We start from the raw sequence: 15241 nt of genomic DNA on the forward strand, positions 1-15241 counted from the left end.
GAAAACGGAGCAGATAGCGAAGCGACTCCCTCGCGTCGCCGTGTAAAAGGGTGTGTGTGTGTGTGTTTGACAGCTTTAGCCCGACGGCTAGTGATCTGCGGCTCGCAAAAGCTAACGACACCCGAGCTGAGGGCATGTGGGTGGGTGGGTGCGTGCGTGCGTGTGTGTAGAGCTATATATTTGGGCGTGAACGTGTGTGTTTGTGGCGTGCATGCGCGTGTGTATGCCGCCGTACTTATCTACCCTATACCCACCTGGCGCGACAGCTAGCATGCTAATTTGATAAAGCTAGTGGGCTAATAAACGGAATTAGCTGACCACGGGCGAGGCACCACTCCGACTTCATCCCCGCGAGTCATGTGGGCCGCTACGGGGTTTACAGAAGGCACGTGGATGGACCCAGCGCGGCCCAGGCTGATTTGAGATATACATATATACATATATATATATTACGAATTATCTAATTAGCTAATGTTAACAGTAAGCCGGGCTAATTTTCTCGGCTATTAGCTTAGCGGCTAGGGGGCAAGGGAGCTCGCTTGCTAATTGGCCCAGTCAGTTAGTTAGTTAACTTAGTTAACGTAGTTCGGCGGGGCAGAGGCCGTGTTGTCATTCCGCCCAACAGAGCCGTGTTTACGTTTAAGTTTCATATGTATTTTTTTTGCCTTGTTACTTTTCAGCGTCACCATTTCCCACAGTGTATACGCTAAACGTGTTGACAAATGACCACCCGACATGCTACGGCGATTTCCTTTTTTAAGACCCGACCTCACGGGGCGCGTGCAGGTTTCTGTTCTACAACCTGTGTGCGTTGGCAGGTTTATCATTTTTTTTTCTTATGAGCGGTTTAGCTGCGAGTCACAAAACCACGAATGCAAAAGTTTCAAACACTGTTTACACGAGAGGCAAAAGCAACGGGAGTCAATGAGCTTGTGGTTGCTTAACGGTACACTTGGGACCATTAATGGTGCTCAAAAGAATACGTGACGTAATGTGATTAACAGTCTTTTTGTTCAGGTTCCATTAAGCAACATTTGTGTGCTTGCAGTGGTCTGGCCCATCATACTGAGCATCAGGTTGACGTGCGGTAATTGCTGCCGCATCAGCAACACATTTCACGCTATTAAAATGTAATGCTAGTGAGTCCCTGATGTCTTGTGTTCCTCCAGAATGGCCCCTCAAAGCCTCGGGATTCACTCGAGGCCGTTGGAAACGCGGCCAGGTTATGTAGCAATAAGAAGTAAATCAGTGTGAACATACAGTAGGCTGTCTGAAAACCAGTCAAATATGGCCCTGTGTTTTCCTTCCGGGGTGCTAAATAATACCCCCCAAAAAGCAACAGTTGTTATTGGCACGATGACGGTGCAATCCGTCCCTCAAGGGCTCCCATTTGGACCGAGTTAGCGATTGGAAAATAAGGCTGTTGTGATATTAAAAACCATTTCTCCTTTTCCTCGCCCTTTGCCCCACAGGGTTGCAGAGATGGAGTCCCTGATGAGTGCGGTGGCGCCGCGCTCCCCGGCCCCAGCCAAGAAGCTGTCGGAGGTGGACTTCCGGTCGGGGGCCACCCTGGATCAATTGTCAGCCCAGGTGTCCGAGCTGGTCGTGCTGGAACAGGGGGACTTCGGAGACCAGACCGCCTTGGAGGTTCACACCGCTAAGGACTTCATCTTCAACATGCTCGGTATGTCTGCGAACACGACCCCCCCCTCCCCAAACATTCTCTCGTCTTCAATCCCTAAACACCCCCTTTTTCACACATGTTTGTATCATTATTGCTATTATTATAATATCCCCCCGAGGGTAGTGTCACTGAGAGAGCAATGAGTAATCATTCCCAGGAACGCCCAGCTCCACACTCACACGCTATCAGACCAGGCCTCACCTGGAAGCGGCCCAGTACAACACCCAGTCTGATTAGACTGGCTGCTGAACACGCCTTATGAGCAGTGAGCTGTACTTGCATCCGGCACATTTTATGTGACTATGATTTAAAATCAATTTCATACATACAGCTTAATCCATATCGGTGTGTACTGTACATTTCTCTCCTCATGCTATATATTCTTTACTAGTTATACCACATGTGGTTGCATGATAGAGGGACGTTCAGTGTCCAGTAGTAGATGTGGTGGATCAGGAGGATTTTACAGCACACTGAAAAGAATGAAACGTATGGAACTATTGCGCTTCGTGCCAATTGATGCTAAAGGGAAGGCGGAAGCAGAAGGTCTAATGTCGTCAATGTGTCCTGCGACTTAGTCTGCAGTGAAATGGTGCATATACATCTTCAATTTAATCCAAGAACAGACAAGTTATTACATGTTTTTTTTTTCAAGTCTTACTTTGATATTTAGAGGCTTGTAATTCATATCAGCTTGGATGCAATTTTTTTGAAACTTCCACGTTTGGCATTTTTCAGATTTAGAACTTTGATTTGACTAGAACTGACATGAAGGAATTCAAAGCATATTTTTTTCCTCCTGTGCTGCTCTACTCCCTCTGTTGTCTCTGCACGCTGACTTTCATGCTGCACTCCTGAGAGATGGGTTTGCTAATCGAGACGTGAAGCTGTCCCAAACGTTTTTGTTGTCATCAGCTGAACTGTGTTTGTTCGCCCAATAGGTGGCACTCTCCCCCCTCCCTGCTGTCATCCTTGTCCTCTCATATCACTATCAGCCTCTTCTAAACAAAACTCCATTTGACCAGTAGTATTCCACTGGTTGACAGACGGCTCCTGCACATTTCAGATTTAGTCTCCTCCCCCCCGGGCATTGCATCACCTCATACTGTACAGGCAGCGTGAACTTTTTATTTAACTAAACTAGCTGTTTTTCAGTCTTTTTTCCTTTGCTCAGATTTCCGTCTTTCATGATTCTGGCACAAAGCCCTCTGCTTTCCTCTTTGTCTGCTCCCACGCTCCCTTGGTTGAGAATCTCTCTGTAACTTTTTTCTTCCCTTTTTTAAAGCTGCTTTCTCCGGCACAATCATCGATGGTTTGCTGGTATTTCAGACCCTGTGCCTCACCACCCCGCTGTGACAGCTCTGACTGTGAAAAGCAAACGAAAAAAAAAAAGATTGACACATGGAGGGTTTGTGTTGGATTCTAGGAATAGGAAGTTAATGGGGTAGTTTAGATTCTGTGGGGTTGCAGGAGGTACTTAGTTTTGGAGAAACTGACAGGTAGTACCAGCACGGTAGAGTTTTGCCACCACTATTTTAGCCACTTAAAAAACAAAATCAATATTTGTTTAGGTCTACGCAAAATTTTGAATAATTTCACTGCCCTTTCCGACGAGGAACTGAAGTAGTGATATCCATCCATACTCTCTTCAAAGCCACGAGACTCCATCGACCAAAACAATAATGTTAGTTTGGCTGCCTCCCCGATCCAGAGCAGTTCATTACTTTGCTGCTTCTCCAGACTTGTGCCGACCGCTATTTACTATCGGTAGCTGGAGGAACCGCATGGGTGTGTATGAGTGGCTTGGGCTGTTTTTGCCAGATGTTTTAAATGTTTTTATAAAGTTTGAGCTGCAGAGAGATCCCCGCTGTGCTTTGCACTCTGCCAGGGGAAAGTAAACGAGAAAAGGGATTAAACTCGCACACTCTCACTCACAAGTACACCCGGTGAATTTCTTCACAGTCTTGACTGATCTAAGAAGAGGCTCTTATTTACCCGGCGTTTGGGCAAACAATGAGGTTTGCCCTCCGGCGAGTGCGAATGGGGCAACTGTATACATCTTTTAGAAAAACAAAAGTCTGAAGGCAGAAATAGATCCCCGGTGAAACAGAAGATCGGTTGCTTGGCTCAAACGCGCCCAAAAACCCGGCTTTTCAGATCTCAAAGTTTGTTCGCTGGCTCGAGAGTTCAGAGTACTCTGCTGATGCCAATGATACTGAATGGATACTTTTCATCCAAGTTCGAAAAGAGTTTCGTCTTGGCCCAGATTTTGACATTTTTATCCGTGCGACAAGAAAACAAACCTGAAAATGTAGTAATTGTGACATGAAATGAGTGTTCTGTTGATACGGCGCCCCAGATCTTCAATCTGTCCTACATTGAGCTCCGCGTCTTGCGTTTTCTCTTGGGCTTCTTACATCAGCCCCTTTTAAAAAATATATATATATATATATTGTTTTCCACTATTCCTCACAGTTCAGCCACAGAGAAGGGTGATCAGCACCAGAGTTGGTTTCTTCAGTCAAGAGAGGCACCAGTCAGAAGTTCCTCCTTGAGCTGCGATGACAAATGAAGAACAAAACGAAGCCCGTCTGTGGATGAGTGATTAATCCGGCCCGCTAGAATCTCAACATTTCCCTTTTTTGTTGTGGCTCAACCCGACTTTGCAGCAGAGATAGATTTTACAAACTTTCCCCACTGTTTCACTTTGAATACTGCAAGCTCACCAAAAAACATTCCAGTTCCATTCACCTTTTTAGATATCTAACTATCCCTTCCAGACATGTTTCACATGTATATAAATGACAGTTCAGCTGTCTTGTTAAAATCTATGAAACGATACCTCCTCCTCTCTCCATCACCATGTGTGTGGGTGTGCGAGCGAGACGAATGTGAAAACATCTTTCTCGGGTCTCTGCTCACGAGGCATTCTGTGCATTGAAGTATTGGAACAAGGAGAAAACACCCATGCATAAAAAAACACCTGTGCCATGCATATACACAAAATGGCCACTATTGGAGCATTCTTTGTGAACTGTAGTAGAACTTTTAATCTTGGGTGCTTTATCCTCCCAAACGTTCTAACCGTTCTAAGGCCGCACAGACATTCATGCATAATTTATCTTGGTTAAATTTTAACCATCAAAGTGGCAACTTTATTCCCGTTGGGGACGCAGCTCACTTAGTCCAGCTAGCCGCAGCCCATTACTGCTGCTGGACTTCTGTCTGGATCCCCACTGCCGCGACCTCCTGCCTCATCATCGCAGCGCCCGACTGACGCTCAGTTCAGTTGGAGTTTTTATTTTATATAAAGCTCAGGAATCTGGAGTCCCGCATGGCTGCTTTGGCTCACTCGTCCTCTGCTAATGCCATTTTTGGATTTGAGCGCCTGTCTTCATCTGGCAGCCAGGCCGGCTCCATGGCACTGCAACAGTAGCCGACTGAAATGGTTCTCTCCCGTTTTCATCAGACGCACCAGTGCCAAGCAGCGCAGATGAGCTCGGTCTTGCCCGCCATAAACGGTGGTCATTGTTCCTCATTGACTCGCTTTTCCTGCCATTAAATCTTAATTGTTTGACAGCTGGCACGTCGGTGAAAATGAATGCAAACACAGTCGAGGTTAACTTTAATTCACAATCTCCATTACATGAGAATCTGTAACGAATCAACCAACAACTGTCTGTCATGTAGACACAGTAGAGTGTCCCGTGACATCACATCATCCATTAGATTTCTTTTCACGGCGTCTAATTAAATATGACTTACAGAATTCGGCATGTTCAGTAAGCAGTGTTTTGACATTGCTGATGTTATCAACTGCGCTGCTCATTTTTAAAACCAGGGCTGGCATTGTGATTCCTTTTTTTTTTTTTTTACTCTTTCATAATCGCTCCCCCGAGGCAAAGAGAGAGGAATCATTTGGTCTGTACCCGTCAAATGATAACAGTATCTCATGTGCAGGCTGTAGCGGTCTGAGTTGCTGGGGGGATAAAGAAATAGAAAAAAAGTGTGAATGCTTATGTTTTCCACACATCCTCAGCACTTTAAGTATTCCTTAAAATAAGTTTCCTGTATAGCTCGAGATGTTGAAGTGCACAAAGCTGATTATTTCAAATCATCAAGTGAAGTTTTGGGAAATGTATTAACTTAAAATGCGCAGAGTAGAAATCTGTTTGACTTTTATCTTAAGCATATAACAAACATTTTTAACAATGTTGTTAGGGTTACTTATATTAGTGTATATTAGTTAATAATTAGGGAAATCCTTAATAATATTTAATGTGAGACTTAATGGATAATGCCAGTTTTGCTGGTTGGTATTACAACAAGCATCCCACTTGTGTCAAACTGAAACTCCGCAATGGAAACCTCACAATCCATTTTCAAAATGACACACGCATGCGGCAGCAACCCAGTGATGTACTTCATATAAAAAAACTGCTGTTTTAGTACTCCTAGTAGACCTTTTTTAATGTACTCGTGCAGGCTTCTGTGAAAGATCATCCCACAGAACATCTACTCTTAAATGAATAGAATGACCTCAATATATATATTGCAGGTCTTATTATATTATTGCAGAATATCACCGTAAGGGATTCAGGTTGTGGAGAAGGGGGTAATTGGTTGGGATCTGTTGTGCACGACTTCTCAAGTGACCAGCTCGCTCTGCGGCCCTGACCTGTAAGAATAAACCTGCAGTGACACTTTCCTCTTTCGGTGATAATTGCCTGTCATTTCGGGGGAACAAGGCATCGCAATCTAACTGGCATCAAAGCAGCAGTGGAGCGCTGGGAGACCCTGCAGGTGGTTTAGACACGCAATGTCTGTCGTCCCTCTGAGCCCTGTTTGTAGACACACACACACACACACACACACACACACACACACACACACACACACACACACACACACACACACCATCAGATTAAATTGGAACTTCTTCATTCCTCTTCCTCTCAGAAGCCTATTTTCAAGCTAATCCCCTGCCTTGATATGAATTCATAAACAGCGAGCAGGGCGGAATGGCTCACCTTTCAGCAGCTGGTTCGTCTGGGATTAATCCTGCTATTAGTGTGCGATGTGAAGCGCCGGTTGAACAGCACTGATTGCATCCGTTTGAGACTATATTAGTCAGGAGTCATTTGGAACAAATTCAATTGCTCCTTTTGGATTGAGGCTGCTTTTGAACATCGTTGTTGTGGCGTGCTCTGCTGCAGAATAAACAGAAGGGTCACACAGAGGTAGGGGATGTGCAGCAGCACTTTGACTTGACTCATTCTGACAACATCCCCTCCTTTAGAAAGTACTCCACGAAGGTGCCCCAATCAAGAACTTGCAGATATATAATATTTTGCTGGTTTACTGTATAAAGGGCAAATGATTTGACTTTTTTAAGTTAGACCCTCACACTGGATGTAGACATACTGATTCTAAAGGAATTAGCTTTCTTGCCAAAAGTTATTTTATGCTAATCTTATATCTGTCTGTTTAACTATGATGCAATCAGGAGATGGTTATCTTAGCTTAGCATTAGGACTAATAGCTGGGCTGCAAGGCTTAACTCTCCACTGCGTGACCACGAGACTCCAGGAAGACACTACTCCGGGTTGAGGAATGGCCCGTGCATAACATGTAGTGTAAAAAAAATGAAACAAACGACGATAAGTCTTTAACTCGTGAGCTTTACAGGTGCTGGTAGTCTGATTTCCTTCTTGCCTTCAGACAGAGCCAGGCTCAGTCTCCCTGTTTCCAGTCTTTATGCTAAGCTACTGACGACAGGGGGTAGCTTCATAGTTCGTGTTGAGACGTGAGAGTGATGTGACATGAGCACTATAAACACAGGTGTAATTGATAAAGCCATTACTTTGAGCCAGCATGCACAATACCAGGGCCCCGGCCCACCTAAATGGGACAGAGCCATAATATATAATCATTATCTATTTTTGTTTAACCATGTCAAAATGGCTGCTGGGAAAAGGGCCTACTACATTATATTACATTTCATTTCATTTAGCTGAGGCTTTTATCCAAAGCGACTTACAATAAGTGGATTCAATCATGAGTACAAACTCAGAACAACAAGAGTTAAGAAAATACAATTTCTTCAAGAAAGCCAAACTACTAAGTGCTATAAGTAAATGCCATTTAAGTGCTACTAAAGGGCTAATCCTTTTTTTTTTTTTTTTCTACACTACTAGCGCTGTGTATTGAAATTGGGCTGCTCTTTCTCTCCCTCTCGCTCTCTCACTTCCAGCATCCTTCTCCAGCAGCGGGGCACAGAAGTTGTCCGCTTATTTAGAGGAATCCCATTTTCCGGAGAGATTTTCAGAGCTATTTTTGGAGTCTATCAAACTGGAGGTGTGTGGCAGACTACCCTTGCTCTGCTCCGGCTGTGATGAGAAAGGCCGCCTCTCCCATGATGCTGCATGTCTCTCTCTCTCTCTCTCTCTCCTCTCTCTCCTCTCTCTCTCTTGCCTCAAGGGGATTTCTCGGCACGGCGTTGTCACCTCATGCCTCGAGGGTGAAGGGTAGTCTGTGTATTCGGTAGACGTGTGAGGCAGAATGTCTGTGCAATTACTTCAAATGTGAGGAACCTGTATAGATTTAGTTCAGTACATACGTGTGTGCATATATGAACTCCCAAGACGGATGACAAAATACAGCTCTTGTGCAAATTATGTGTATTGATTTGTAAATCCCTGTAAATGAGTTTTTCTATCCAACATATTTTCCATATTTTGAGGCAGATCAGAGACTTATGGGTGGGCCTGTCCTGCTGGATGCGTTGAAGGGGGAAGCCCTGCTTTATGTAAATGCCCTTGGACATTTCCCCTAAACCTCATTTATCTTTGTCAAAAAGAGTGTTGTTGTGTGTCCTCTTTTTTTTCTTTTTCTTTCCAACCCTCCAGGTAATAGTCCGGCTCTACTTTCACGTCTTTTAAACAAACCCAATCCCTTGAGAGTGAAATGCAGTGCAAAGGTTGGCAGTGGCTGCAGAGCCCCGTGGCGTTTGCTTATGGTAATCACAGTTATCTCCCAGGATCAAAGTTGTGATGATTTACTGATATTAAAATCAGATATTTATTTATTTATATATTACCCCCGGCCTCATCTCCCGGAGCGGGTCATTTCAAAGTCTCTAGCGGCACAGCGTGATTGCTCTTTGATTGCAGCACACGCGCCATTTTTAACCTTGGATGTTTGGTTCATGATTTCACTACTGATAGATGTTCAAGTGTAAAACCTTTTTTCGCAGTAATTGTGACGCAAGAAGGTTATTTCGAATTTCAAATCGGCTTCGGGCCTTACAGTATAGAGTGAGAGAGCTACGCAGACAGGTGTGTAGGTAAGGAGTTGGGCTTCACCGATTCCACACACCGAGACTGATGGAGTCACCCATAGCCATCAAATAGTCCTTTCACAGACATAGAATTGGGTCCAGTTTGAAAATAGCTCTTATCATAAAACTTCTCTCTAATGGAAATCTACATTCAAAGACATTTTTCTTATAGGATTAAGTTTAATCCGTGGCTGTGAAAGCAGCCTAGACGGTCTCCATTCCGACTCTATTCTCAGACTGTGTGTGTGTGTGTGTGTGTGTGTGTGTGTGTGTGTGTGTGTGTGTGTGTGTGTGTGTGTGTGTGTGTGTGTGTGTGTGTGTGTGTGTGTGTGTGTGTGTGTGTGTGCGCGTGCGTGCGTGCGTGCTGGTAGATGCCCAGTAAAGCAGTGTGTGGCCGATTTTGAGAGTTTGGATAAAAAAAAAAAATAGATTGTGCTCCTCATACTTCCAGTGTTGGAGATTAAAGAAATCTCGCTAATTGAGAACATTTCTTTTCTTCCTCCCTCTTTGACTGAAGCCCCTACTGGAGAGAGGAGAGGCGCTCTTTACTCTCTTTTGCGTCGCTCGCTTTCATCCCGGTCGCCCATTTGACCCAATTCATCATGTGGGCGATTAAAACCAGACAAATGAGAGAAGTTGCTGCTTCGAACTTGTTGCCCTTTGGCTGCCGTCTGATCTGTCCCTCTCTTCCCTTTTGATCTGCCCAGTCGTTCTCTCTTTTTTTCTATTTCTCTTTCTCCCTTCCCCTTCTTTTTTTTTAACTACAGCCTCACGGATTTCATGTGCTGATAATTGACTGGCATTGGTGGAAGAAGTACACTGATCTTTGACTGAAGTGAAAGTACCAACATCAAAATATACTTCTGTACTACATAGTTTAATTAATGTATCAATAATTACCATTTTGCAGGATGAGTACCGTAACTTTTTTTGCATTAAGGTGATCATCGCTTTAATGTTGCAGCTTAAAGTCTTCTCATAACCAATAGTTTTACATCATAATTTAAAGTAACTAGTAACTGGTATTCAATTAAACATACAAAGGTAAAAAGTGCAATATTTCCCTCTGAATTGGAGTGAAGTATAAAGTGTACAAATGTGTACTTAAGTACAGCACTTAAAAACGGACTTGGCTACTTTTCCACCAGCGTCGATTGGTCGTATTGTTTTTCACAAGTCCCACAAGCGATCACTATGAGTTGAGTATGGTGCTTTTTCAGGTGCGTGTGTGTAAACTCGTTTTGAGGCTATTTATGTGATTGTTTTTCGTTTTTGTGTATGTTTGAGTTCCTTTTAATCACCTTAAACTACCAACAACCTGCAGTTGCTGCTCCAGACGGGACCAGCACATGAGACCTGTTTAATAAGTAAGCGGGGATGAGGAACTCTTTACCGATCAATAGCAGAGTCTAGTTCCAAAATGGCTGGGAAAAACTTTTACTTGCAGTTATTAAGGCAGGCTACATATGTCGTCCCATTACAATAAAATGTTCTCAGCCTGCTGTAAACTAGGCGATTTAAAGAACACGTTCATACCAAGGGTGTGGGTTTTTCCTCAGTAGGGGTTTGGGGTTCTTTGACCAGAAAAAGACAAACATAAGTAAGAATAACTGAAAGAAGTTCAAGCCTCATCATGATTCATAACGCACACAAAAAAAAACGCTTTCTACGTGTTCATTTTGATCACGCCCGAGGTATCCACTCAGAATTTGTGGTGGAAGATCCCGAGGAGCGTCGGCGCTCCGGATGAAGCACAGTGGGAAAGACGGCAGCACTCTAGTCGGGAGATGAACGCAGCTCGCGGAGGGAGACGAGCTGATTCTGATACAAATCCAAAGAGGCGCTGTCACACACTCTCTTTATTTTACTCCCTCTCTTTGACTGCTCCCACAGTGATCGCGTCAAATGAAGCTCTTTCATTGTGCTCCTTGTCAAAGCGGAGCGCCAGAGAGAATACTCGTAAGCGCATTTTACTTTAATACTCCCACTTTCATCGCTCGTTCCTCTCCACTCCCCGGATTTCCCCCAACAACGATTCTCTTCTATACTGTCAAACGATATGAAGTGAGAAATGATGGTGTGGATGGGGACGCTGCCCCACGAAGGGCCATGTTGCTCTGTCAGACCACAATCATCGACATGGAAACTTAGTACGAAGTACGACACATAAGAACAAGTGAAACGGCAAAAATTCAGCCGTCTGAAATTCTACAAGTTTATCACTTTACATTTCCAAAAGTGGAAGCTTCGAGAATGAGTTTCTATTGATGCCACTTTTTCCTCCCGATATTTTGCCTCAGACTCACAATTATCCCCCATCCCGACACATGCTTAGGTACACACACACATGCCCATATAATTGGATGAGGGGAATCGTGTGGAGCTTTGTGCCCTCGGGTGTGGCCCCTGTTTCCACAGTCTCGGCTGCCCTGGAGCGGCTTAAGCTCTCACAATCACCTCCCTGTCCACGCTGCACCTTTTGACCGATTGTAGCTGGCACTTAACTCGAGATCAGCAACGGTCTGGCCCTAGGATCAGGCCTTTCCCTATCTTCCCCTTTTTTTTAGCTTGCAAAATGTAATTGACTTGACTCAAGTGCTGCGGATCCCTCGGGGGCCCAGAGCCCGGAAAGTTTACAACACAGCTAAGTGGCCGTAAAGGGATTTGGAGGCTTGAGTTTCTCCCATGGAAGGAGACCGGGGAAGGCTTTTAGAGACGTAATAAGATGATCATTGTTCGTATTTCTTGCTCCATCAGGCTTCCTGTGTGAACTGTGTTCCCAGATCTCAGCAATTAGCTAAACAAACTACAAAAATGTGGCCCCTAGATGTAACTAACAGGACGTGTCCTTTTTAATAGTTTTCATCCTGCTGATCCTGGAGTGGCTGCATTGTGTTTACAGAGAGGGCGTAGTGTGTGGAGGCAGAAATGTAGCTGAACCACTGAAATGAGCATTAGTGTCGAGCCGAGTGGGAACTGAGGGGGCCGTTAATTTCACACCCTTCATGTGTCGGTGTACGTGGCAGCCCGGAGTCATAAGTAAACGCGGTGCCTCTCCAAACAGCTGGACATCGTTCCGCTCACTGCGCCCCTTGTCTTTCCACACATACCAGTGTCTCTGAATATGAATTGTGCTGAGTGTGATTACATTTTTGACCCTCCCAACCCATCCAGGCTTAGTCCAGAAGGTAGACCAGCGCCTACCGGTGGCCAACGAGTACCTGCTGCTGTCAGGCGGGGCCAGGGAGGGGGTCTTGGACCTCAACCCCGAGGAGCTGGGGGACTACGCCAAAGGGGCCGACTTTGACCTGGACTTCACCCTGCTGGTACCAGCCCTCAAGCTTCACGACCGCAACCAGCCCGTCACCCTGGACATGCGGCACTCCCCGCCCTGCCACTCGTGGCTCAGCCTCCGCCTCTGCGACTCCAACGTCATGTCCCGCTGGAGCATCTGCTGCGAGGAGGAGAGCGGATTCCCCACCGAGGAGGAGGAAGAGGGAGAAATGAGTAAGTGGGGATAAGTATGAGGGCCGTGGCAAGGAAAGAGGGAGCACAGTAAGTACGGCAAAGGAGAAGTTGGCTTATTGGATGCAGTAAGAACAGGGAATGACATTTATTGATATGATTCGGGCAAAAGGGATAAGAAGTGAATTCTTTGCAGCACGGCATTGCTTTTTGTAGTAAACTGCATACGACAAATACGTCTTCTTCAGGGCTGCAACAGCATTTAGTTTGCTTGTTCTGTTCAATCAACAGTAATATTGCGTGATGTATTAAGTACTTTGATGAGCTTTGAGTGACTCAGCATTCATCCCTCCCCCTCTCCTTCGCTCAGGTAAAGGCTCCATCCCCTCCCTGGACTCTCCTCATTCTCTGGATGGATGCTACTTCTCTCCCTCCCTGGTGACGGACTGGTTTTGGGGGGTGGTGAGCGAGGCTGTGGGCGAGCTGAGGCGCTGCCCCCAGAGAGGCATCCCCACCCCGGACCGACTGGAGAGGAACGGACCCCTCACCACCATCATCCTCCAGGTACAGATTGCTAAAAAAACGGAAGACGATGGAATGCTTGCGCGTGAATCGATGAGGAACGTCAGGCTGCTTAGCGGTCTTCCCTGTGTAGTTTTTCTTGGTAACATAAAATAAGTTTCTGTTCCCCGGCATCCCTGCAGGCGGGCTCTAGCCGGGTGCTGTACGACCTGCTGCCGGTGGTGTCGTTTCGGGGCTGGCCTGCTGTGGCCCAAGGCTGGCTGACGGCCAACCACTTCTGGGACGGTAAAATCACTGAGGAGGAAGCCATATCCGGCTTCTATCTGCTGCCCTGCTGCTCCCCGCTGGGCGGGCGGCCCGACAGGGAGTGGAGGCTGGCCTTTTCCCGCAGCGAGGTGAGGGGGCTTGTAAATTGTCTTCTTGTCTAACTCTCAAATCTCCGGGTTGTACTCCCCGCTGTGTGATGAACTTGTCCTCTATTTCTCTCACGACCAGGTTCAGCTGAAGAAGTGCATCCCTTACCCCATGGCCCAGGCCTTCCAGGCAGCCAGGGCCGTGTTGACTCGTATCCTGGCCCGTCCTCGTGCGGGCCTCAGCCTCTATCACCTGCGCACTATTCTGTTCTGGGCCTGCGACCGACTTCCTGCCGCCTACCTGTCCAGCCCTGACGCCGACACCCCGGGCCGCCTCCTCCTAGGTCTCCTGGACGACCTGGCTCATTGCATCCTGGGTAAAAGCTGCCCAAACTACTTCCTGCCCCAGTGCAACATGCTGGAGCACCTCACAGACAGCCAGGCGCTGCTCGTCGCCAGGAAGCTCGCCCACGTGCGCTCCGATCCCAGCGAGCACCTGCGGGCGGCTCTGGGCCAGGCCCAGCAGGCGGGCCAGCTGAAGAAGGAGCTCACGGCGAGCACCAACGGCCACGGCTCCCCCGGGCACCACGCGGCCAACGGCATCATCTCCCCCTCGGAGGACAGGCTGGCGCAGCGGCTGCAGCAGCTGGTAACGGAGAACCCTGGGAAATCCATTTCCGTCTTCCTCAACCCCGATGATGTCAGCAGGCCGCATTTCCGCATTGATGACAAGTTCTACTGACGCAGAGAGGACGCCACTCCAGAGGGTCGGGGGACTCCTGGCCTCCATTCTTAGGCTGGGAAATTGCAACGAAGCCTTTGCTGCTTGACTGACTCTTCTAAACCAAAAACACACACATGTCCTACTACTGAGAAAAAGTCTAATACTGAGACGTCGCACAAGAGACATGATGTCACCGGGCTGTTGCCACGGAGACGGCCCTCCTCTAACAAGCTGGCCTTAATGAGACTTATCAGCTTGAGTCTTGTGAAATGCGTCCAGTGGAGCTCAGCACAGAGAGAGTGTGTGAGTGTGTGAGTGTTTGTGTGAGTGTGTGTATCTACGCCTAAGGGTTTCAACATTTGACATACCTTTCTAAAGACAAAGAGAGAAAAGCTCCTTGATTGCTGCATTTCTCATTTTATTTGCGATCAGTGGGAGTAACTAGAGGCAGAACAAGGTGTGGCTGATGTAACTGAATGTAACGCCGTGAGGAGAACTGCAGAGTCTAAGAACAAAGAGTCTCTTTCCTCTGTCAACTACATTTTAGCCCCCTTCTTTTTTTACACCCACGCCTCGATTTATGGCATCTTATTTTTTTCATTTAAAACAAATCTTTCTCAGGTATTCATTCATAATACTTTTTATTTTTTTAAATGTTTATAATTTCGATGCCACTTACATTTCATTGGGTAACTGAATGTCCCAAAGAGCTGCGTTTGAGTGGTTTTGAATAAGAGAAACCAAGGTCTTGATTATCCCTCTAAACATCAAACTTATGTTGCAACTTGATGAAGCTACTGAGTTTGTGGTCTGAATGTTGATCTCAGGTTTCTCCTTCTGAAGGCCTGGTCGCACCGGCAGTTCAGATGGCAAAATTCCTGCTGAAAAATAAACAATTGGGGAAGTGCCTTGTTGGCTGCGTTGCACCTTTTAAACATCATGAAAATGAGTCAATGGTACGAACAAGTTTTGAAAATACTGTTTTGTGGTTGAGCCTAGTGAAATTTGCTCGCTGACCATTAGCATCCGTTTCTTTTAACGGAGTAATAATAATAATTATAATGGGTAATCGTTCCAAACTTCTTAACAACCAAAAATGCCAAACATTCTCAGATTCCACCTTCACAAAGATGATTTGATGATTGTCTTTGTTA

The 15241-nt window shown here is 46.1% G+C and overlaps 1 protein-coding gene across 1 annotated transcript; it reads left to right on the forward strand.

Annotated features, from left to right (window-relative positions):
- Positions 1–1482: 1482 nt before the first annotated feature.
- On the forward strand, positions 1483–14206 carry tmem102 (transmembrane protein 102; the record flags this gene model as incomplete). The annotated part of the gene is made up of 5 exons (XM_079215468.1): positions 1483–1684; positions 12198–12530; positions 12859–13052; positions 13193–13405; positions 13506–14206. 5 exons carry the CDS (start codon positions 1483–1485, stop codon positions 14103–14105), a joined length of 1542 nt encoding a protein of 513 aa, XP_079071594.1. The 3' UTR covers positions 14106–14206.
- Between the last annotated feature and the right edge of the window lie 1035 nt (positions 14207–15241).

This window comes from Taurulus bubalis (genome assembly GCF_910589615.1).
Source record: "Taurulus bubalis genome assembly, chromosome: 3".
NCBI classification, from domain to species: Eukaryota; Metazoa; Chordata; class Actinopteri; order Perciformes; family Cottidae; genus Taurulus; species Taurulus bubalis.